Source organism: Nelusetta ayraudi, unplaced genomic scaffold (genome assembly GCF_046127955.1).
Source record: "Nelusetta ayraudi isolate G7.1 ecotype Tasmania unplaced genomic scaffold, CSIRO-AGI_Nayr_v1 ptg000131l, whole genome shotgun sequence".
Lineage (NCBI taxonomy): Eukaryota > Metazoa > Chordata > Actinopteri > Tetraodontiformes > Monacanthidae > Nelusetta > Nelusetta ayraudi.
The window spans coordinates 413,809-438,257 of NW_027466181.1; the positions used below are offsets into that span (position 1 = coordinate 413,809).

Sequence of the window (24,449 nt, forward strand, 5' to 3'; positions counted from 1 at the left end):
GCCCTTTGGCTGAGCCGAGCCAATCAGGACCCTAAGGTCGCATGTGAAATTATCCTCCTTCTTAATTTGTATTAGCACACACAAGGGTTTTGAACTCTTGAAAGGTAAATCATGCAACATCATAACAGGAAGTACGTAAGAGGAACGCGTCGACCTGCATAGCAGAATTTCTATGACAGGAACTGATAAAAAAGAAAAAAGACTAATTAACGAAAACATGGGCGGGTCTACTTTCTGTAATTGACATGTTGCAGAACAATATTCTCTCTCTCCTTCTCTCCTTCTCTCTCCTTCTCTCACTCACACACACACACACACACACACACACCGGAAAAACGTCCATACTCCCAGCAAAGACAATAACAATGGCGTAATTTTGGGTTTCACCTGACTAGCTAACTTCGCCATGAACCAAAAGCCAAATCAGTTTGGTGTTAGCGCCTGTCACGACAACTTCACCTGCGTCACACCGGACCAGCTGTGCTCTCAGGTCGACCTCCGCGCCTGGCTCACTTCGAACTTTGTTCCTTGACAATAAACCCGTCTTACCTGTTCTGCTCCCTCCGTCCCCGCCTCCCCCGTCCCCTCTGCCTGTGCACGCGCCATCCTACTTCTTGCCGCGACTAGCCTGAGGAAACGTTGCTCAATGTTAATGTTTGACTTGGAGGAAGGGGGCCGTCTCAGCAGCGCCTCAGACTCGCGACACGACCGCAGCCTCCCAGTAGTTCTCCTTCCACTCGCGCCTTTGTCAGCCGCCTTTGAGGGAATTGCAGCGAGCCGCCATGGGTGAGTCGACAGTATCACACTCTCTTTAAAATGGTTATTAGATTTGATTAAACGCGCGGGCGCGCGCACACACACGCACACACACACACACACACACGCAGGACAAAACGACAGCAGTAGGGAAATGCTTGCAGACAGAGGAACGTGTGGTTTCTAGGGAACTTGAGCAACTGCTTTGTTGTTGTGTCAGTGTTAAAAAAAAAAAAAAGAAAGAAAGAAAGAAAGAAGAAAATCTGTGTACTGCTTTAAATTCTCACCTTCCCCCTCGTCCTCCACAGTGGACACTATGCTTTTATTCCCACCCAGGGTGTGATTAGTAGTGTAAGAAAGCTGCGGATGTTGGCTCAATGTCAAAATCCACAATTGTCGTGTCCACCTTAACAGGGAGGGTTGGTGGATGACTTGACAATTGCTCTGTTGCCCTTTATTTTCCCTTTTTTTTGGGGGGGGGGGGCATGTCAGGGCAAATCAGTGTGAGCCAGCCTTGTTCTCTGCTGCGCCGAGATATCAAATTTTTTCTGCCCCATTTCCCGCCTGCCTGCCACAGAGGTGCTGGTGCTGATTGACTTCAAGGCCACCATGCCAGACGAGCTGACAGTGGCGGCGGGCGACGTGGTGAAAGGCGTGAGCAAGGCCGGAGAGGAAGGCTGGCTGCAGGGCGAGCTGGGCGGGAAGAAAGGCATCTTCCCCGCAAACTTTGTCAAGGTGTGTCTGCGACGACGAGCTTTGGCAGTGATTTTTTACCTCCATGCTGGCTCACGTGGCCTTGGCTGTAAACCGCTTTTTTTTTTTTTATTATTATTATTTTTAATGAAAGGAGGTGCCAGCATACCTGACCGGTGACAGCAAGAGGGAGCCTCGGAGCATCAGGCAAAGTATGAAAACTAAGTGCACAATTTAATCTGTCTGTCTATCTATCGTGAAAACATAAGATAGCCTGTGGCGTATTTGCAAATGTATTTTTTTTAATTTAATTCATCCTCTCCATAGCTGCCGTGATTATAATGTTTTGTATTGCCTGTCGAGTTTCTCCATCGGCACAAACTGCTGTTGACCCCTGGTGACCTCTTTGCTCTTCTCCTCGCTGTTTTTCCAGTAAAGAAGCCCAATTCTATGAGGCAGTGCGAGGTGACGTACGCCTACACCCCCACCAATCCGGACGAGCTGAAGCTGGACGTCGGCGAGATTCTAGATATCATCCGAGAGGTGAAGGCTCCAACTCTCCGTCTGTCTCTCTCTCTCTCTCTCTCTCTCTCTCTCTCTCTCTCACTGCTGATCCAACCTGTAGTTTGTCACCCTTCAACTTTCAGTTACTGTGTCAACACTGTATGTAAAGCTGACTGGAAACAATGACAACGCTCGATTGCGTGACACTCGGCTGGCAAACACTCAGAGACGTGCGTTCAACCAGTCCTGCAGCACTAATCAGTTCATATGGTCCTTTAACTTTCATCTTCTTTTTATAGTTCAGGCTCACAGGCCTTGTTTGAACTGCGTCTGCGCGCACCCAAGGTTGCTCTCTAACTAACTACTATAGTTCTCGCCCAACAGATTGAAGACGGCTGGTGGATGGGGATGAAAGACGGCAAAGTGGGAGCCTTCCCCTCAAATTTCGTCAAAGAAATTTTCGTTCTCCCGAAAGGTTGGCGGCCTCTTTCGTTCACACGCAGTCGGAGCCGAATCCTGCAAAGGCTTTGTTCAACTTATTGTTGCAGTCGTGGGTCACACTTCCTTTTTCTTACAGATGTCAAGCACGGCGAGGGCAAGGTCAGGCCCAGGCTGGCTGATGCAGTTTTCAACAGGGAGGTACATATAGCGTTACTTATTTTATTTTTTTGAAAAAATATATTCATGTCATAAGAACCTTAACGTATTTTGTGGTTTCTTTTTTTTCTTTTTCCTTGGTAAAGAATTCCCAGAAGGCAAGTGTGAGAAGAAAAGCAAAAAATGGTGAGTCAGTATGACGTCATTTCACATCTTGTTGTGACGTCTCCAGTCTTTTATTATGAAAACTGTTTGCTTTCTTGTGCATCTTTTCTATTTAAAGAATGACACAGAATTGACAAGTAGTTCATGTCTTTGTTTCCTCCTCCTGTCTGACTTACCGTATGAAGGAGTCTGTCACTTGCTCGATGACTCAAGTTAGAGGAAAATCCCTCCGGGACTTGAGCTTCTTTTACTTTAATCCCCACATTAAGTCAAAGAATACATCCAAGCTTGATAAATCCTCACAGTTGAAACATTTTATCTCTGAAAAAAAAAATCAAAAAAAAAATCAAAAGGCCCAGCCATCGTGTCGCTCACGCTTTCAGCCGATGTGTCTCCGCAGTGACCGAGTATTGCCAGGTCATGTTTGACTACAAAGGCAAAGCCGAGGACGAGCTGGACCTGAAGAAAGGAGAAATTGTCGTGGTACTGAAAAAGGTAGACTTGTTTGTTATGTTTTGTTTTTCTTCCCTTTTGTTGACACGTTTCTCATGAGGTTGTGCTCTTTAAAACAGGATCACAAAGTCCTTCGAGGCTCACATTCTTCCCCGGTGGCGGCAGAATTATCGTCCCGCTCTTCCGGCCAAACCGGTCGAGTCACTTTGGGGAAAAATGTTTCTGACCGAGATTACGAGATGATTCACGTTGTTGTTTGAAAGGACCTGCTGCACACTTGGCAGTCGTGAGAAATTATATAAGAACAACCTGTTTTGCTTTCTTTTTTGAGATCCAGGCTTAATTTGTGCCTTCGTTGTCCATCACCGCAGACGCCGGGACTTTGTTTGAACTTATGCTTTGACTCTGATCTGTTTGTGAAGGACACGGAGGATGAAGGCTGGTGGCAGGGAGAGATAAACGGTCGCTGCGGCTTCTTCCCCGACAACTTTGTCATGGTGATACCGCCGATGGAGAATCTTGAAGTGAGTTGTTGTGCCCCTTTGTTGGGTCCGACCCTCACCACCTCAGAACTCAGTGTCTGTGTTTTACCCCAAAATGAAATCCAAGTCTCGTCTAAATTTTATTTTGAAATCGTCGTGTGGTTGCAACTGAGTTGAACCGCAGCCACAGAGCTGTCAGTTAGTGCCTGGGTTTATTGCTCTGCCCAGGAATGACTCACTAAAGTTTCCCCGGTGGAAAGAGGTTGTAAAGTGTCAATCACTGCCAAGGAGGACGTGCTAGCCGTGCTAACCATGCTAACCTGAGCTTTTTCTGTCACGCCTTCTCTAGTCTGGAGACGCGAGTCAACTGCCTGCCCGAACAATCGACAGGAAGCCCACAGGTAAGTCAATAGCATGCACTGATACGTTATGTAATGGTGATAGAAGGTAGTGTCATTTACTGATACTACCTGATGCAGTGATCAAACACCGCTGTTGCTATTGCTGTGGCTACATCTTGCACGTTGTCGCTCCCCTGAGGTGCAGCTTCTTTTTTTTTCTCAGTAGTTTTTGGCAGTGTGAGGAGAGTCTGGGCAGGCTCGAGATGAGAAAATATTGTACATAAAGCATAAAACAAAAAAAAGGCAAAAAAAAGGCAAAGGAAAGGCCTTTGTAAAAAGCTAAGTCTTTTTTGTTTTATCGACATAACACACGCACACACACGCACAAAGTAATGCTGACTATTAATTTAAGAGGTGAGCAAACAGTTGAAGCAGCTCAGCTGGTGTTGCGCAACTATTGAGATGGTTACTTTTTATGGACAGGTGGTTATACAAAATAAAAAAAGAAGTAAAGTGAAGGAAGTGGTAATAGAGAGGAAGTGAAACAATGAAAAATTTTCGCTCAGCAAAATAGGATTTCAAGTTGTTGTTTTTTTTTTTATTATCTAAAACAAATCTTCCAGGTGGCTGAGCAGGGAGTGGCTTCTCACCGAGGTTCATGGCAGGTGGTGGCAAGTGTAGCGTAACTATGTTTTGCAAAGAGCAGCCAAAGCCTATATATATACAGTATGTATGTGTAAAGAATATATATATATATATGTATATATATATGTATATCATATATATTTATATATTTATATATGCATATGTACATATGTATATTCTGATAAATAATAATAATGTAGGTCAATATTTTTAATATATGCCTCCTCTGTATGGATAGAATATTGTTTTCTCAGGACAGGGCGTGAAAGGACGTTGTCACAGTAATACACACACACACACTCACACACACACACACACACACTACCACAGGGCCAATGGAAGATGTATCGCGGCATAATTTCCGAGCGATGCCACTCACTGCAGATCACAGGAAGTCTCAGACTGAGCTGGGGGGAGGGTTCCACTGGTCATGTGACCAGACTCAGGAGTCTTGGAGGAAACAGCAGCGGGGGGTGGGGAGTGTGGTGGTAGCTCTCTGCCGCTGTGATTTTCACTACAAACCCGAGGAGCGACGCTGCCGTGTGGAGGTGCAGCCTCAGTGGGAATGTTACACAATGGTCGGAACGCTGCAGGTAGGCCCTCCGTCTTCCCGTCACCTGCTTGACTTGGCTCCTAAAAGCTGTGCAGTGAGATTTGTTCTTTATCCGCGCATATTTGCCAGAGCTGAAACCTGAGCGTCTGAGATGAATGGCGTGATGGAATATGGTCATGGGTGGAATTTCCTTTTTGGTTGATGGAGGATTTTGAACTGGGATAACCTGCAGCGACAGTCCCGTAGGAACTTGTAGGGATCCTTAGGAGCTGCAGCGCGATTGGACGCAGCTGTGACCCGATCACCTCCAGTGATGTGCACGGCTCACCGGTGCGACTGCTTGAACACAAAAGCGCTGTTGCAATTGAAAGGAATAGGAGTCTATGATAAAAGTATATTTTCTTGGCGTTTTCTTTTTTTTTTTTTTTTACTCTACAAAAACATCTCACGCAACCTTTCACTGGCAACCTCGCCGTACTGACTGTTGTCAAAATGAAAGTGATCGCACAAATGATGTCATTGAAAATGTTGACGTTAATGAGGTAAAAAGTGTCAGTCGGTTGAAGCCTCCACTGCATGAAATGTGGATTTTTTTTTTTCTGAGCAGAGCAAGAAGGCGTTTGCTGCTTTCTAAATATTCTATTACAATTCTTATTTTGAAATAAAAAAAAAAAAACCTGACTTATTTAATATGCGATTGGATTTTTTTTCTTTTCTTTTTTTTGTGCAATTTTAGAGAATATCTGGCGCTTTGTTTTAACGTTCATGTTCCCTCCTCAGTGAGGACAGTGGCCCCGGCGATGGATCGAGGCGGCCTGGCAAAGACGAAAGGTGAAAACCGTTGGGTCGTTTTTGTCTCATGTTCTTCCTTAGAAAAGCCGAACGCAGCAGCAATGTGGTTGATTTTGCTCTGCAGATGACAAACCTGAGGCCAAGGACCTGAGAAGCAACCCTCCCACCAAATTCAAGCTGCCGTCCTTTGGCAGGCCCAGTCCGCCTCCCGTCAAAGACAAACCCGGCAGAGTGCTACCAAAGTGAGTGGAAATAAATTTAAAAAAAACCCCAACAACTTCTCACTGTGGACAGTGTGTTACAGCTCACAGACGCACACAAACAGTGACTCTAGTGTGCACACGACTGGAGTAGACGGGCCTTTGAAAATATATGAGACGCTTTTTCTGGAAACATCGGAAGCGTTGGAAGTTTTCAGCGTCCGCCACCAGTTGACGCAGCGGCGCTAATAAAAGAGGGCGACAGACAGACAGACAGACAGACAGACAGACAGACAGGATGCCCGACCTTTCAGACGCTCTGCTGGAAACTCTGGGATGAGTCAGATTGGGCCTGAGCGAGAGGAGAGCGGCCCATTTCCTGTTTCCTGAGCAAAAAAAAAAAAAAGGCCGACGTAGGCTGAGAAAAACAGAAACTGCCTTGTCTCTGTGCTAACGGCTGGCAAACATTTTTTTTTTTTAAACATGTCTTTTCGGGTTTTCCCGAAAAACCCTTGTGAGTGCTCATATAAAGCTCCCAGAGCTCGGAGCCCTCAGCCGTCTGTCAGACGCTTCTGCAGAAATCTACACAAGTCAAACACCTTCACCGAAACTTCCTGAAGCTTCCGTGCTCTGCACCTGCAGCCGCTTGTCAGAAGGAAACCACAAACCAAAAATGGAGCTACCCCACTACCCCCCCCCCTTTTTTTATTTTCTTTTGAGAGTGTGAATAACACCTTGTCTTTTTCTAAAAAATGTTGTGTTGATGTGCAGAAACAACGATGTCTTGGCAAAGCAGCAGCAGTCGGAGGAGGAAGAGGAGAAGGACTCTGAATTTTTCGATACCATGGATGGGCCGACGGAGAAGCTCAGTCACCTGACGGCGAACAGAGCCAGGCCTCCGCAGAGGAGACCACCGTCAGCCCTGGTGACTGCTGCCCAAGTTAGTCCCGTCTAGTAATGACTTCGCTAGGAGGGTGCAGCAGGAGCCACTGACAAAACCACATGGTGGTTCTTTGTGTGAATGACCGTGGACTTTTACAAGATCGGTTGACAGGAACGGCGACAGGCAAAGGTTCTCGCTTTGAAAAGTTCTCCAAAGTGTAAAACACGCGCTAGCGCATATAAGCAAAGAGCCGAGTAGCCTCGTTCAAACGTTCCAAACACTCTCGCTGACAAGTTTTAGATTTTAGATGTTTCAGATTTTTCTACCTGACGAATCAAGCAACGCACACAAGTCTCGTTACATTCAGTTAAACTGACAGGATCTGGAGGGTTTGGTTCATTGATAGAATATCTGTGTTTCCATTACCCTCTAGAATTGCGCAAAACCTAAACATTGCAATAAAAAAACAAGTCATGGAAACTCCTAAATTTCAAAAAACTCTCAATTATGGCTCGAACTGGAAAACCCACCTTGGACGGCAGCCAAAAAGTGTCATGGTTTTTTCACACTGTTTTCGCATTTACATATCACCGGGGACGTGACGTACAGGGTCACGAGACCAGTTCACTTTAAGTAAAAAAAAAACGGACGGAGGAAGAGGAATATTTTTTACAAGGAATCAAAGAGAAAAATATAACAACCATTCTTGACAGCAAGAATGGTTGTTATATTTTGAATTTTGCTCCAACAAGACAATTGCGGCTTATGCGCTTCACACCATTCAATGAAAACACATGCAAATCACAGTTGTCAAAATTTTTCAAATTTCCCTGTTATTTTGCGGAAAAAAAAACTGCGATGGAAACGCGGCAAATGACACATAATGAAGGCGGTGGTGCCATTTTCCAATCCCAGGGTGCCGTTGAAGAGCCAGAGCCGGAAGCGTCGCCTCAGAAGTCCCACACGCCTGATTTGCCAAAGGTTTGAAACACATTTGTAACAAACAATTGCACTACCAGCCAGCCTCTCAAGGCGAAATGAAGTATTTGCATTTTCACGCGGTTGACCCTGTACGCTGTTACTTCCACTGCAGGCGGTGGACCATTTGGTACCGATGACAGCCAAGCCCGCTCGGCCCAAGACGCCTCCAGCAGTCCGACCGCCAGCGCCCAAAGTGATGGTGGACGGCGAAGTTTTGGTGCACAAGCAGGAAGTGACGATGGAGCAGCTGCACGCTGAGATCAAAGAGCTGCGGATGGCCATGGAGCTGCTGCAGACGCGGCACGAGTGAGTTCGGCAAAAACAAAAAATAAAAAAACAACCCTGAGAAAACGTCAGCAATCTCCCACGACATGAGAATTTTTTTTTAAGACTTGAGAAAACATGACAATTTACCTCCTTTGTTTTTTGCTCAGGCACAGCCCTTTGTGATGTCACAGAGGCTGATTTACAAGGCCATGGAACGAGGGACTGTAGAAATAAAGCTCTGAAAAGGGACCTTTAAAGACAAACAACATCAGTGCAAATGTGAAATTTAGACCCAGCATTCTTATTTTTTAGGAAAACAAGAAGAATCCATTTATCTATTTTTTCCTTTTTTGATTGTTTTTGTGTCATCAACCAGGAGAGACCTGGAGGAGGTGAAAGAGGAGCTCAGGGAGGAGCGAACCAGGCGACAGGCGCTGCAGGTCAGTGGACGACGAGAGTTCAACCGCCCGCTGCGCTCCCTTTACGCAACTGATCGTTTTTCCTTTTTTTTTTTTTTTTCTTTCTTTCTTGTTAAATTGCCCATCCAGGAGGAAGTGCACAGTTTGAAGTTGAGACATTAAGCGTGACACTGGCTGTCTGACACAGACGTGTGCACCGGAACTTTTGACCCAAGTGTCTAAAGACCGAACGGAACAAATGAGGCCGTAAGGAAGTCTGGTCAGACGTGGCACCAAGCTAATCCTTCACTGGACTGGAGAAACTTGATCGGGTCTACTTCACTGGTGTGCTGTACTGTTAAATTTTACATACAGGTTTGCTGGAGCTTTTTTGGTTCCAGAAATGATTTAGAATTTACACTGTTTTTACTCTGTCTCAGACATTTTCTTGAGTACCAGAACTTAATGTGCTTTTTAAAAATATATTCAGTATAAACACCTCAGCAAGACATGTAACATAAATGTACATAGCAGAAAAGTGTTTTAAAATGACTTTGAATACAGTGTAAAGTAATTAAAGGAGGTGTTTTAATTTTAATTTTGATACACTGCTATCAAAAACAAGGACTGGAGTGTCTTTTTTTAATTTATTTTTTTATTTATCAAACGTAATATTTTATTGATCCACTGGGTGTCACTGTGTTTATTTTTTTATTTATCAAACGTAATATTTTATTGATCCACTGGGTGTCACTGTGTTTATTTTTTTTATTTATCAAACGTAATATTTTATTGATCCACTGGGTGTCACTGTTGGCGCTGTTCAGTGAATACTGAGTTTAAACGTCTGGAATTTTTCCCCATATATAAAAATGACTCACCATGAAAACTCATAACACTCATTCACTGTGTTGGATGTGGACTTTTGAAAAAGATTATTTGCATCCAACAACGTTCGGTCGTTGGACCATGGAGGCTTTCAGGGTAAAAAGATGCACAGATTTGGTTAGCAGCCACTGCCCACATGTAGCCTGCATCTGGAGCTCATCAGAGGGCGTCTGCTCTTGAAACTGCCATGGGAACATTCTATTTTTAACTGCTGCTATACGTTGAACAATGGTCATTAAGTACATCAAGGAGGGGGGGGGCGGGCAAATTTAAACAAAACCTGCAGCGTCTCATCGAACATCACGGAAACAACCTGCCAGAGAAATGTTGAACTTTGGTGAATATTTCTTCCAATGGCTGCAGCTTACATTGGAAGCAGACTTCTAAATTAAACAACTTTCATTTATAGAAGAGTTTGAAGTTATGAACGTTGCCTGGTGGAATTAAAAAGTCTGAATATATCCTAAAATATGGAAATGAAAAGAAGAGCTGCTGTGATTTAGAGCTTCAGTCAGAAATAGAGGGCAGGCAGGCAGAAATCAAATGCAAGCTGACACCATGGTCATAAATCAGCTAACTGAAAAGTACCCCTTTAAAACAGCAGTGGCTTTCATATGGAGAATGTTGGAGGGAGGAAAGTATGTATGTATTGACAGCAGGTCACGGATACAGAGAGGTGGGAGGAGTTTTACCTACTACTTCTTTCTAGGATCAAATATCAGGTCAAGAAAGGGAAAACAGATGAAATGAGTACTCTATATATAGTTATAGAAAACATGGCATGGAACTGCTGCAGACGTTGACACACTACAGTTCCGCTGTATTACCGCTAGAGGGGGCTGACAGATAAAGGTGAAAGCAGGGCGGCATGCCTTAGCAATGTGCAAGAACAATAACCCTGTGGTTAGCGTGCCCTTATCTTATGTATATAGATGACGCCATTAATATTAAAAACACATTTTTAACCCCCCCAAAATAAATAAATAAATAATTTGACATAACAGTTTGTTTTAGTCATTGCTAAAGTTAAAGGTTTTGGAAAAAAAAATGAAAATTCCCTTTAACAATTCTCAATAGCTAGAGTGGGAAAACACTGAAATTCACTTTAAAACTAAATTGAGGGTGCACAGAGCTTCTTTGTGTGAGTTTGATTGGCAAGCATTACAGCCAATCCGGCTGAGACCTTACCTGATCTTGTTGGGGTTGGGGTAAGGCTTGTTGAGAAGGGTCAAATGTTATCAGATGGATTAGGTTACCAAGTCTCAATTATGTTTTAGCGAGGAGTTATTCACATTTGAAGTTTTCCCACTGAGATGAACAGCAACTGGTAAAATGTGAAAATTTTGTATGGTGGACAAAATGTTACTCTGAAAAAGTGTTTAGGAGCATGTTTCATGTCATTCTGAGTTAATGGGTAGCTATTTTGCTAGAGATAGAGTGAGGGTTAGAGCTGGAGTTGGGCTTGTGGTTATGGATAATGCAAGGATCGGGTTTAGGATTGGGGCAGGGTTACAGCTGGGATTGGGGTTAGGGTTGTTGTTGGGTTTGGGCTAAAGGGGGGTTAGGGTTGGGTTAAAACTGAGATTGGGTTTGGAGTTGGGTTAGAGTTGGGTTTGGGCTAAAGGGGGGTTAGGGTTGGGTTAAAACTGAGATTGGGTTTGGAGTTGGGTTAGAGTTGGGGTTTGGGTTGGAGTTGGGTTTGGGCTAAAGGGGGGTTAGGGTTGGGTTAAAACTGAGATTGGGTTTGGAGTTGGGTTAGAGTTGGGGTTTGGGTTGGAGTTGGATTGGGGTTACGGTCAGGGTGAGCTTGGCTTGAAGGTACAAATAATCATCTGAGAATTAAGAAAAATAAGAGAACATCAAGTTTATTTATTTCCTTCCTGGGAAACAGACAGGCTTAGTGTACTCATAAATTAAAGAATTTGAAATGTTTTCTTTTGTACTGCATGATACACAAGTTCGCAAGTCTCAAGGATCTTCATTCCAACATACAATGTATACATTTTCCTTACATATACCATCCATCTCTCACCTATTTCATACATAGCTGTGTGCATTTTTGTCATTCAAAAAAAGAGAAAAAAAACAAACTTAATCAGTTCAACTCACTGCATCTTTCTGTACATTTAAATGAGTCTTTAACACATTTTTTGTATCAATGATGTGTTGTCACTGTGTTAAAAAAATAACACCGCTACACAAGAAGTGCAATATCATGTCATTTAGTTTGTGTCCGGCGTCGTAACGGCAACGGGTGGCATTGCCGCCGTCCAGCTGCCGTGATGCCGAACCTGATCCGACCTGGAACGTCAAGTCTCGCGGGCTCTCACGGGCACATGGAGCCGTTTCCCAGGTGAACGCATCCCTCCTGCCCGCTAGTAGTAGTGCACGCGTCCGATCGTCCCCGTTCCCGAGCCCAAGATATCCGGCTGCCCGTTCCTCCAGATCTCCCTGATGATCCTCTCCCTCTCCTCCAGCCGCTGCGCTCGCTCCAGCTCCTCGGCCGAGGTGAACACGTTGACGTTCAGCGTTCCGTCCGAGTGGCTGCTGTGGTTCCCCACTGGGATGATTTCCGTGCTGGGCAAAATCACGGGCACCGGCGCGTCGTCTTCGTCGTCCTCGCTCTCCTCGTCCTCCTCCTGGGTGTCCTTCAGATGTTTCTTCTCGGTCGGCCAGGAGGTGGCGGCGCCAGCGGTGGCGGCGGCACGAGTGCGCGGCTTGCAGGAGATGCGGATGACCAGCAGGCAGAGCGTCAGCACCAGGCCGAAACACACGCCCAGCACAAAGTACAGGCCGAAGCTCTCTGGGTTGGCTGAGAGGGGACAACAGAGAGGTCAAATCACATTCATCAAGTCAGGCTGCAGTTACTGTTTGGGACCAGAACTCAGGGGGAATCACCTTTGATGTGTGCAAACGCAGCTATGCTGTTGCTCAGAAGGTCCATTTCCTGTCTCGTCGATTCCATAGCGAGGTTGGCTTTGCTTTTAATTTCCTTTTTCCCCCACCTTCACACCTGAAAGACAATGAAAACATGACCCGCTGCTTGTATGTGTGGCTGCCGTCCAAGGTGGGTTTTCCAGTTCTACCATTCGACGGGTCGAGTTCTGCAGAGCGACTGAATGCACTAATTTTTCTTCTGTGTCTTGGAGGGGGCGGGACGAGGCCTACGGGTGTCAGACAAAAGCTGCTCTGTGTCCTCCGAAAACCGTCCACTGGGATCTTCATAACGCATTTGGCACATGGCACTCCTCCTTCTGATATTCCCCCCCGAGCCGAGCCGACCCGACCCCGCCCCCACCCAACCCGATCCCCATAAAAGAGGCCAACGGTCAATTTTCCAAGTAGCCACGGAGGACTTTTTTCCAGCCTGATGGGACTCTCGCATGGCGGCGAGGAGCCCAGACTGAAAGGCCAGTGTGATGTTGGCTTATTTGCACTGTTTGGTTACTCTGTATCCATGACGTTTAGACTGTGTGTCCTCATTGTCGGACCAAAACGCTTCTGCCCTGTAGTCATGACACCAAACAAACTCAAAGAAACAAAATTTAAAGGGACCAGATTGTACCCAGTCAATAAGTCGTAGAGGATCTTCACTTTTCCTCTACGACTTATTGTGTGTGTGTGTGTGTGTGTGTGTACGACAGGGGAGAGGTTACATGAACAGCATGCAACATTTTAAAGGAAAAGCAGTGAAAAAGTGAGGTTGTCGTTCAGAAGATGCTCCTGTTCACTTGCATGAAAAACTATAAAAAGAGTCCAAACCAGAGTCGATGCCTGCAGAGACATATTATTATTAGAACACAATGCTAGAGTGAATTTTGCATCATGTGGAACCTTTAAAAGATTTGAAATTGTGTGCTACTCAAGAATACGTTCCACACATGGTCCCGCCTACTGTTTTTTTTTTTTTTTTGCCATGAGGAATAATGTGTTGCTGTGCTTCAGAGGCATTCACTCCGCCAACCATCTGCAGCTTTTCTTTTTTCTTTTTTTTTCTTTCCTGCGCTGCCTTGTCCAACTTTTTCACAAACTTTCGCCTCCCTTTCTTGGTGACCTCATGCTGTTTAAGCAGACATGTAGGTTGTTCACAGCAACAATGTGAAAAAGCTGTTAAAAAAGGCAAGAAGCCTTGATTTCTTTCATGAATTAACATCTAAATATTCAATTATTAATCATTATTACTACTACAAATTTGTGGGATATTTTCTGGGCCTTGGCCCAGAAAATATACTTAAAATATCCTAATGGATACTTAGCGTGTCAAACAGCTCCCATGAGTCCATGTTGCATCCACATAAAATGTCAAACAGCATGTATTGTTTGCCTTTTTCCTTGTTTTGATGATCAAACCCCTCACGGAGACTGAAATGACAAACTGAGGCTCTTCTGACGTGCTTTGTGTTGTGGCTGGCTGTGAAACGGGACACATTCTCTTCACGTGATATCACGACCAACTCGGACACCGCCTGACTCCAAACCTGAGCGTTTCAGCTCTGTAAGTCGAACCACATGTCCTCAAAATTGAACCAACCTCAAATTTGTGTTAGCATTCGCCCCATGAGTAGAACCACTAACCTTTTTTTTCGCGTGATATGAAAACCCACATTATTTATCAAAGCCATCAATCTTACCGTCTTCAACAAAGTCAAACATTAACCACGTCAAACAAGTGCAAACTGTGTGCAATGTGGCCCGAATCACGGGAGAACAGAAACAAACAAATAACAAACCAAGAGTAAGCAAGAAAGAAAAGAACCAACACTCACGTAACTCACCGCTCAATGAAACTGCAAAGACGGCGCTCAGTCCTGGATCATTGTGCGGCGAAAAGTTGGAGAATGGATGCAAAAAACAAAGATTCAGGATCCTCCTCTCTTCTCCTCTCTCCCTCGCTGCCGAATCAGGTTCTGTGATCTTTGATCCTCAAGCTGAAGAGACAAGCGCAAACACACACACACACACACACACACACACACAGAGCAATATTAGATCCAAACTCACTGAGGCGTCTGCAGTGCAAACAATGACAGGGCTATTGCAGAATACACAGGACTGGCAGGCGGCTTTTTCAGTCTGTCAGGAGGTTTGGACTGGGGTTGTCTTGGACTCACACACTTGGTGTGGGAGCAGAGGCTGCTATGACACAGAAGCCAGCGGGGGGACTCCTTGAAAACATCTAAACTTTTATCGGTATCGGAAGGTCTTGGTTTGGAAATTTCTAAAAACACTTTGGTCTTGTTTTGAAAATATAGTCGCTTCAATTTTTGCTCCTGTTCCGTTACAAAATCAACAAAAAAGACAACTCCAAATCAACGATCTCACTTTAAAAAATGTGACTGTCAAACATCAGGGAGGTCAGAAAGGTAAAGCGGAGGAGCCAAGCGCAACAAAACCTGCAGGTTTACTGCAACTCTGAGAGCCAAACCGTGTCCCTGGGAGCTCCAACCCTCAGCTTCGCCTCGCTCTATAAAAACCTTGTAGCTTGCATGAGGTTGTTGCTCTCGACGTGCCAGGTGGACGACTCGGGGAGGGGGAAAAAACAAAAGAATGCTGCGCTGTGAAGTTTCCTGCCTCGCCGGCCTGTTTGGGGAAGCTGCTCCTGTGCCAGCTGCGGTTGGTTTTGCAGAGCCCCTCTGCTTTTCCAGGCCAGATTCTGATCTTGCTGACTCTTGCCAGAACCTATGTACACTGCACAGCGCCTGGCTGAGGCAGTGCAGAGGGTAAGCGACGGTCGCCATGGCGACGCACTTTTGCCAGGCCACCCCCCCCCGGCTCCCGGCGGGGACGAGGTGACTCTGGCCACCAGTGGGGACGGACCTCCGCGCTGTCTTCCTGGCGAGCTTCCTCCCTTCCTTCCTTCCTTTTCAACGATGAGCAACTTCCTATCCTCCCTCCTGCAGAGTCCTGGAGCCTCGCTGCTCATAGAAGCTGCACGTGGCTGTCCAGGGCTGAGGAACGTGGGTCGGTGACTGGAACCAGCCAAGGTCAAAGTTAACGACCAGACTCCTGCCGAGCCACAAACTTGGGCCAAGCTCCCGAGTCCTCATCAGGAGCCAGGAATGTGTTACTGCGGGTTCATAACAACTGGAGACGGGGCTTTAAGGCCTAATGTAAACACTAATTACCCTGCCCTGTTGTTGTGTTGTGTTTTTCTTTCACCCCCACAGAGGAAATCAAATCCAGACCTTCTCCTGCGCCCTCTGTCCTGTGACTCAACTTGCAGTCGCCTTGTCCAAGTGACCCAATTTGCTTTGTCATTTTGCAGATGCTGCTGGACTGAAAATGCTGCAGGTCTTGAGAAGAGGGTGGGTTGATCGCAGAGAGGGACACAACGGGCTGCATCACACACCTCCAGGGAAACACGGCTGTTGGGATGACAACCCAGCACGCCTTCCAACCAAAACTCCAAATAGTCTCTTCTCATTGTGTGTGAAAATGACCAGGCTGTTCGTTCTGCAGCTAGAGCCGTGCTGCAACTCCAGTGGTTGGTGCATTAATTCCAATTTATGGGTTTGTAATTTTCCTCTGCCTTCCATTGTTAAAAGTTCCCAAACTACACCCATTTTCAGAGCTTTGTTTTTCCATCTTGGACTTGCATCTGGTTCTTCTGTTTACGGCCTCCAACAGGAGTGCAAAGTCCCACAGGAGGCTAAAAAACAGTTTAGAAGGGGACTAAAAACAGTTGGGGCCCAAAGAGAGGAACCAATGCCTGGTTGGGGTCGTTGTCGCAAAACTTGGGTGGAGGTAGCAAAGCTATCTGCATCAATCAATGAATCAACACTACCTTAAATGAGTAAGTTTTGCGCAATATAGGGCCTTTAATCAGTAAGAATATACACACTCGACCACAAACAGCATTGTAACCCAGCCATAATCACCACAATCATGTCTCGGTGTTCAATCTGAGGTCCTGTGACACGGAGGCTGTTTTTCTCTCTTCTATCTTATCATCTGTCCTCTCTTGGTTCCGTATCCTGAGAAAAAACCCTTCCAGACATCCTTTTTTTTTGAAACGGAAATGGTTCCAGAAAGTCTTATTCTCATACAGAAATCCAGACATAGAGTGACCTCAGATGAAGCCACAGCTAAACTCTTCAGTCAGCTTTTCCTGTCAGATGGTGGCGGAGCGTGCGCTCGCGCTAAAGCCATCCCAAGCACATTGTGGTGCGGCTGCGCTGCGGCCGTACAGGAGGTCAGGTTCTATTTCTGGCCGAGCATTGTTTGCTTTGGTTTGGATGCGGGAGCCCAGCGGAGGGGTGAAAAAAACAAAAAGAAAAACAAAAACTCTGAGCAGTTATGTAGCGTGATATTTTGGTTATCATTCACTCCGAGATAACCACAATGGCCTTTCCTTTCCTTTCTTTCCTTTCCACAGCGCAGCTCGTCCCTTCCTGTAAGAACAACATCCATGTTGACGCCTTGCTCAAGCATCGCTGCCAGTGTCTGAGATAAATATGGTGAGATTAAATATATCAGCTGGATACTGGTCGTCTAGATGATTTAAGGGGCAACTGGCCACTTGGTTCCTCCAACGATAGTTCTCTACAGTGCTTACATGATATCAAATTATGGAGTACCACAAAAAAAAAAATCCAAACCATGAACTTTTAGGGGTATTCTAAAAGTTCAGAGTATTTGAGGGAAAGCAGGCCTGTGTTGTTCCCTTACACTGTGGTCAAAGAGGATAAGGTATGTTTTCTATATATTGGATTTCTGTGCAGCTGTGATAATTATTTCCAAGCACACACACTCTTTCTCTTCTGTGCTGCATTAATGTGCAGAGTCCTGACAAGCTTGAAAGACAGAATTTTCATTCATTCAGTCGTATGGTTTTTGAACTGCAAACTGTGGTCCTCATCAAGGGGATCCCAGAGAGTTTGTTTGATTCTCCAAAACAACTCCAAACGAAATCCATTAAAACATTCCTGCTTTGAGCGGGTGGCTGCTGCTAAGATGAAACGTAATCTGGTCTTAATGTGCCACCACAACCAGAAACAAACCTAAGGTTGTTTAATTCAGCATTTTGGAGCACAATGTGAAATGTTGCCCCTTTAAATAAATATACTGACTCAATCCTTTGTTTGTTTTTTTGTCTTTTTAAAGGCCCAGTGTTTGAGATTTAGTGACATCTACTGGTAAGACAGCAGATTGCAAATGTGAATGCTTAATACTAGCAAGTGAAAACAACAGTTTTTTAGTTTTATCTGACTAAAAACATTGATATCTTCTTCTTCCCTGTTGGCAACAGGGGGCAGCAACACCCTCTATTTATTCTGTCATATTTCAGGCTGCAGCCTCTAAAAAGGGCACAGGGTAGAATGGGATATGCATTTATTCATTCTGCTTCATGCCAGTAGATCGTTACACATTAGGCCGTTAAACCGAGTTCAAATTCTTTCAATAACTGATGACAGCAGCCTTCAAGTTGCCAAAAAATCTGAAACTGTATTACAAAAGTTTCCTCTGGATTTTTGCTGCAAAGCCTCTCCGACACCTGCAATCTATCCAAAAACCAAATCCAGAAAGTTCCCAGTTGGATTTGCCTGGGCAGCCTCGCGCATAACTGCTATTCAGCCAGAAAAGTGTACAACAGCTTAGAAGAAAAGAAAAAGTAATGGGAAATCAATTTCTCCCACGCAACTGAAGAGGAGCAAGTTGGTTGTTTTGCAAGCACTGAACGGTCAGATTGCTAAAACTGCTGAACAAACTATTCGAAGTCTCTGCAAAAGTGCTCTGGGGAGGTCCTCGGGGCGGAGGTGATTTCTTCTGGAGGCTGCACTGAGATATCCGTCACATCCGAGAAGGTTTCATAGGATGATCCTGAAGAAAACGTATGTTCTTTTTTTGCGTCCACTGGAGATGGGAGATGGGGGGGGGGGATCAAGCTGTTCGGGCTGCTTCTATCTCGCCAAGCATTGCAGGAGCATAATAGGGATTGAAAGGAAAAACAGTTGAACTTGGACAGAATGGGCATGTGGTTACCATCAGGGAATGAGAAGTGGAATTTCAGGTGGGCTGAGGGAGTCAGACCCTGATGTCAGAGAGTGCCAGCGCACACCCAGAAAGGCTCCAGCAAAGTTCACGAGTCAGAGCTACAAGACTCAAAGATGAGCCATTGAACCCGAACGAGCTGCTGCCGAATATAAAGTATAATGCACTGAGGTGATGCTTTAATGCCAGTGCTGTTGCTCTAATGTGTGGTCAGGGCATCTGATTGGACCTTCTCTTAAAACAGTTATTACTTGTGAGGAGCCTCTGGTGAATGTCACACTCTTTCTGCACTAGTTTCTGTTGCAGCTGATGCAAAACACAGCAAAGGGTCTAAGTGGAGGCCCTCACGTGTTTTTGCAACGGCTGTGGCGTGACGTGCCGCAGCACGCGGTCATTGAAAATGAATCACGGAGGGGATTTCGCCTCATTTTCTGACACTCAAACGTCAGGAAAATCATTCACCCTCTGCTAAGATGCTAATTCAGAGGCACCGGGTGATTGGCTGATCTGGCGCAATTGTTTTCTATTGGTTAGAAAAAGAGCCTTGTCTTTAATGTGGAGGCCAATCCCATTCACTACTGTTGTTTTACAAAGTATGATGCTTCCTCCTGGTGCAGGCAGGCATGACTGCCAAATAAACAGCAAGACAAAAGGCCATCCAAGTATCTTCTTCTACTTCCTGGTCTTCCTCATTGGTTTCGAATACGGTTCATCCCACCTATCATCTCGTTATCTGAGCAGGAAGCTGATTGATTATGGAATCCTATGAAATGTCGAGATCCATCTGGAAACACTGCCTACTGGAAGTTGGTTCAACGGATGAGCTGATGATTTGGAGATGTATTCCCTACAACTGCAGTCTCCGCAACAAGTATAATCCAACAACCATTGAGTTTTATATGACGATCATATATACTGTAGTCAAATATGTGGACATCTGGATGAAAAGTGATCTTTTATTTTGACCTGCACCGTTTGTTAAGGATTGCAGTCTTTGGCGCCTCCACTATCGTGAGTGTTTGCTGAATATGGCCAAGTGTTTGATGGAGCTCTGAAAGAAAGCTTTGTTTCCTTTGTTTTGATTTTTTTGTTGTTTTTCTTTTTAATTCCTAGCTCTGATGTATTTGACTGTGAGCATGTTCCCTATTCGACACGCATGCACTCAACAAACAACAGCTTGGCAGGAAAAAAAAAAAGGAAAGAAAACTTTTCCAGTCAGCGGGACAAACGGAGAAAGGTTTTGGAAGCTTCGTGCATCATTGCCTTGGAGGAAAAAAATGAACGCATTTGCACGATGGAGCATATTTTGCTGGTCATGGCATATAATGGGAGTGTAACGGTGATATGGGGACTAAGCAGGGGCAAGTAGATAATAGCAGCCAGATGTGTCCCTGGTGTCAGGCGAAACTCTGAATGCTGGGCTGTGCAAATCAAGCGGGGATATCCTGTGTGCCATCTTCGTGCGAGTGTTATCATAGTAACCAATCAGGCAAACGGGGCTACGCTGGTGGCAGCGGGAAGCCAAACTGGAACCACAGGTGGCTTTGTGTATGTGTATGTGCGTGCGTGCATGCGCATGTGTGCACACTGCATACAAACATGTACAAAGGCAGAGACGTAAGACAAAGACGACAGATTCAGCGCCCGATCTTTTAAAAATGCTTTAAAGTTTTAACTTTTACTCCCATTTATTGGCAAATGAAACAGAAACACCAACAACGCCACCAGGGTGGCCCGGGAACCTTTTATGTACTTTTTTTTTTCTATTTTCACTAAAGATTAGCCAACAGAAGCTCTGACAGACACGTCTGCTCTCTCTTATCCCTTAAAGAAGAGCCAGTGGAGCTAAATGAACGGCTTGTCATGTGGTTTTGGTGGTAAATAGATGAAAGATTGTGTTTGGCAGGCTAGTTAGAGGGTTGCGAGGCAAGAAAATAGGTCTCAGTGCTGTGGGGTGACATTGGTTCTTATCTTCAGAGACATCCTGTTTTTTTTTTATCCCCTTTATTTTCTGTTTAGAAGCGACTCCAGACTGCAATTAATCAACTCCCTTTGGAGATTAAGACTTTAAACAAGCGGATTTACCTTTTACGTTCACCATCACCATGCAAGTCATTTCCTTGTGAGCCAATTTATTTCTTTATCTGGAGTCTGTTTGTGTGTGTGGGAGAAGAAGCCGAGCTCAACATGTCAGACCTACAACATCCATAAAAGACCAATTCAGAGCAGGAAGGGTTGCACTAGAAATAGAAAGGTCAGCATCCACCAATGAAACAAAGTTTGCATCACAGTTCCTCCCTGTGACATCCATCCTTAATTTTGGTGAGATCAGAGCTGTGGCGGGACAAACACACAATTCCGTCGTTTAGGTGTTTGCACGACACGGCTCCTGTCATTATGTCACTGACAAACAGCACCGCATTGTCAAAGCTGCTGTGATTCCTGCTGCTGTGAAACACTTTGTGTCTCTACGGAAAGCACCTCCAGGAGCATCAGCAGCAAAAGAAGTCCGATGTTTGAATGGACCACTGTTGTCGGCCAGAGTTCTTTCACAGAGATCAGCTGATGATCAGCTCGTGTTGATCAGCTGATTATCATGACAACACCATGCAGCCGCATCATAATTCTTTCATGGTTGTGCTACGTTCGTAATGCCAGTGCTGTCTTGAGCTGCAATCAATTGAGGTTCCTCCTCAGCAAAAAGCACCAGGAACCTTTAGTCCTACTATTCCAGCTGGGACCAAACAGTTGCTGTGGCCAGAGGCATGAGTTCAAGACAGAAGCCTGCTGTAGGTTTTCCAAAGTAAAAGGTCACACCTTTGTTGAATTCTGTCAGTAAAAAAAAACTATTAAAACCCATTCCTTCAGTTATTCCCGGCAGATTTCCATCCTGTTAAAGAGGCTCTTTATTTTTAAAGTGTCCATTAATGGTTTAGGGAACATTAGGGAACATTAGACTTTGGCTGACAGCAAATCTTCTGATGGAAAAACAAAAATCTAATCTGGAAGTTTTTTAAGGATGTGGGCTGTTTTCTGTGACCTGACCCGACGGGTCATTTGCGAGGGGGGAGGAGCTCCGGACAGAGTGGGGGCTGCCGAGGTAATTGAGGTAAGTCAACGATCGGCCGCGGGGCAGATATACAGACAGGGCCCAGTGCTGGGCCGGCCGCTGGGAAAAAGGAAAAGTCCAGCGGCCTGATTAGCACACAGAGGGGTTCACCGAGGAGTCAGAGCTTCCCGGCCAGCCTCCGAGGGGTTTCTTCACTCTGGGGTTATCAGATCGGCCGGAGGAGGCACAGCTTGAGAGCCGCCAGTCCACTCAAGAGTGTAAATTAAAGGAGACCCCAGAGAGGAGATCAGGTTTACACCCATCACCTCCCGCTGACTGATAAGGAGGCGCTGACCGCAAAACGTCCGGCGGGCAGCTGGAGGAGACCAGACGCAAGTTCTCCAGCGTTGATGGAGTTTAGGAGCCGCGGATGAAAGATGTGACAAAACAAAACAACAAAGCCATGATCAAACCATGTGCGCTAAATCCGCGTGAGACTTTTTTAAGGCCATCTCATCATCTATCCAGTTGTCTCTGGTTTCGTGATGTCAGCGCTTTAGGCCCGCTGCGGAGCGGGGAAACAAAAGCGCAGCAGGATGTTTGCTTTGATTGTCACAAGGCGACAGGTATTAACGGTCACACGGCACCCCCCCACCACCACCACCACCACAACAACAAGCGCCGCCGCTGCACAGCTGCACAGGAAAGCCACCCTGCAAGCCCCGGAGTGCTGCATCAGCTCCTTTTATTTAAAGCTCTTCCAGTTCACTGGATGCATGTTCAGCTGAAGCCGAGCTGATGAACGCAAAGATCCAACGGCAAATGGGGTGGGGGGGGGGCAGTTGACACTTTGCAGAGTTGTCGGTCTGTCAGTAGTAAAAACCGCCTCACCTCCGTGTGTGTCAGCAGAGTGTAAACAACAACACGAGGATTTCATGATTCATGTGTCGTTAACAGCTCACTGGAGCTGCACTGATGGGAAACAGACGTCTAAACTTTACAAGACATGGAAGCTTTTTTCCTTCTTTCTCTCTCAGTAACACACTCGCTACTCGTCAGAAAACTGCCAAAACTACAGCCGCAAATTAATACGAAATGTGTTTAAACCGTTCATGTCCAACGAGCAGATCAAAGAAACTGAAAGTAAAGAAACACAAACAGAGGAGCATCACTTGTGAAAATGACAGAGAAGCCACACGCTTACAAGAAACAAGCTGTCAAAGTCACTCACCAGTGATGTGATGAAGACAGAGGCACCTCACAGGGAACAGAAAAAAACAACAAAAACTTTAAGATGACTGCAAACATCGGGCTTCTTTTTTCCCCTTCCAGAGAATTCCTGAAAAACTTCTGTTGGAATCAAAGCGGCACGACGAGGAGTCCCGACTGTTTCCCTTCACTACTGCCTGTTTCTGCTGTGGGCAGATCCTGAACAGCGTGAGTGAGTGTGAGTGAGTGGTGTGTGTGTGTGTTTGAGCGTATGCGTGTGTGTGTGTGTGTGTGTGTGCAGCGTCCAGGGAAGAGGTGGTAACTTCCTCTCAAAGTTAGAGACAGAGTGAGTAACAGAGTTTTCCTCTCTCTCCTCGCTCACTCCCGGCTCCAATCCACGAGAAGCAGGAAAAGCTGTCATACTCACTCCCCTCCCCCTCTCCTCTCCTCTCCTCTCCACCCCACTCCACTCCTCCCCCATCCAACCCCCCAGATGGAAAAAAAGAAAGGAGAGGAACAGCCTAAAAAGGGCAGGCAGTGGGAAGAGCGGAGGGAGGGAGGGAGGGAGGGAGAGCAGCGGTTTTTGTGACTGCATCCACTGTGTGTGTGTGTGTGTGTGTGTGTGTTGGGGGGTTGGGGGGCTGTTCCCTCTGCTGTGAGGGGAAACAAGTTCAAAACCGAGCGCTGGCAAATTAGCCAGAGTTTTTTTTTCTTCCTTTCTTTCCGTGCAGCGCGACAGGATGGAGGCGGCAACAAAGAGGCCGCTGTTTGCGTTGCAAATGCACATATTTGCTCTACTGTGCAGCTCTTGATCATAAAATTCGGACCATTCTCTCACGAACTCTCAGCTAACAGTCAACAGTTGGCGGGCTGCTTCTCGCCGGCCGTACGTTAGCTCGACGTTCCTTCACGGCTACATGGTTGCCGTGCAAACATCTGAAGTCGTTTTCAAGACCCTGTATGATGAAGTTTCTCAGTTCGGGTCCCAGACTTTCAGAACTTTACTTTCACTCACACGCACACACACGCACGGACCTACGAAAACCGCCGATGTGCAGAAAACAGCAATGTCCCCCCCTGTTTACAGCCGTCTGAGGCTTTGTTGACTCTTCCAGGGCACAAAGCGACGTCAGAGGGCACCTGACTGGGGGTGTTGTCACTAATCTGGGAGAGAGACCAGTCTCCTGTGTGACATCACAAAGGGCTGTCAGGTTCGGCAGACTTGTTGAAAAGGGGACTAGGGATGAGCAAAAAAGAAAAATACTGGTTAGCTTATTTTTTCGCCCATTATTGGACCTTTAAATGTCCCGAAGCAGGATGCTACCACTAATTGTCTCAGCATTATAGCATTTTATGCAGCCCCTTCACCGCCTCGTCGTGCAACCACCCACAAGCGGCTGCGAAATGAAAAGGCAATATTGCTGTGGTGAAAGCAGCCTTGCACAAAAAAAAAAAAAAGAAAAAAAACCCTCTGGTAAACATGCAATCACAATAATATCGCCCGCAGCTGCACCACCCCTCCCACCCCCCCGCTGTCGGTAACCCCCCGCACCGGCGGGGACGAGGCCAGCGGTGTCATAGTGTTCCGCCACCGCTGGCGTT

The 24,449-nt window shown here is 45.9% G+C and overlaps 2 protein-coding genes across 4 annotated transcripts; one reads left to right on the top strand and one right to left on the bottom strand.

Moving 5' to 3' along the window:
* The first annotated feature begins 610 nt into the window (after window positions 1-610).
* sh3d21 (SH3 domain containing 21) lies at window positions 611-10,048 on the top strand. Of its 2 annotated transcripts, none has more exons than XM_076050977.1 (17): window positions 611-786; window positions 1,334-1,491; window positions 1,604-1,661; window positions 1,883-1,992; window positions 2,338-2,428; window positions 2,531-2,592; window positions 2,697-2,736; window positions 3,116-3,210; window positions 3,591-3,692; window positions 4,000-4,051; window positions 5,970-6,020; window positions 6,106-6,223; window positions 6,953-7,121; window positions 7,980-8,045; window positions 8,158-8,351; window positions 8,689-8,752; window positions 8,861-10,048. In XM_076050977.1, exons 1-17 carry the CDS (start codon window positions 783-785, stop codon window positions 8,891-8,893), a joined length of 1,467 nt encoding a protein of 488 aa, XP_075907092.1. In that variant the 5' UTR covers window positions 611-782; the 3' UTR covers window positions 8,894-10,048. The 2 variants fall into 2 exon arrangements, with proteins under 2 accessions (XP_075907092.1, XP_075907094.1); XM_076050979.1 differs by having other exon boundaries at window positions 612-790.
* A 1,389-nt stretch (window positions 10,049-11,437) lies between these two features.
* On the bottom strand, window positions 11,438-23,218 carry eva1ba (eva-1 homolog Ba (C. elegans)). 2 transcript variants are annotated; one of them, XM_076050966.1, is made up of 4 exons: window positions 22,870-23,218; window positions 14,365-14,526; window positions 12,497-12,611; window positions 11,438-12,410 (listed from the first exon to the last, which is right to left on the bottom strand). In XM_076050966.1, exons 3-4 carry the CDS (start codon window positions 12,561-12,563, stop codon window positions 11,974-11,976), a joined length of 504 nt encoding a protein of 167 aa, XP_075907081.1. In that variant the 5' UTR covers window positions 12,564-12,611; window positions 14,365-14,526; window positions 22,870-23,218; the 3' UTR covers window positions 11,438-11,973. The 2 variants fall into 2 exon arrangements, with proteins under 2 accessions (XP_075907081.1, XP_075907079.1); XM_076050964.1 differs by having other exon boundaries at window positions 14,374-14,526; window positions 22,870-23,217.
* Window positions 23,219-24,449: the final 1,231 nt, after the last annotated feature.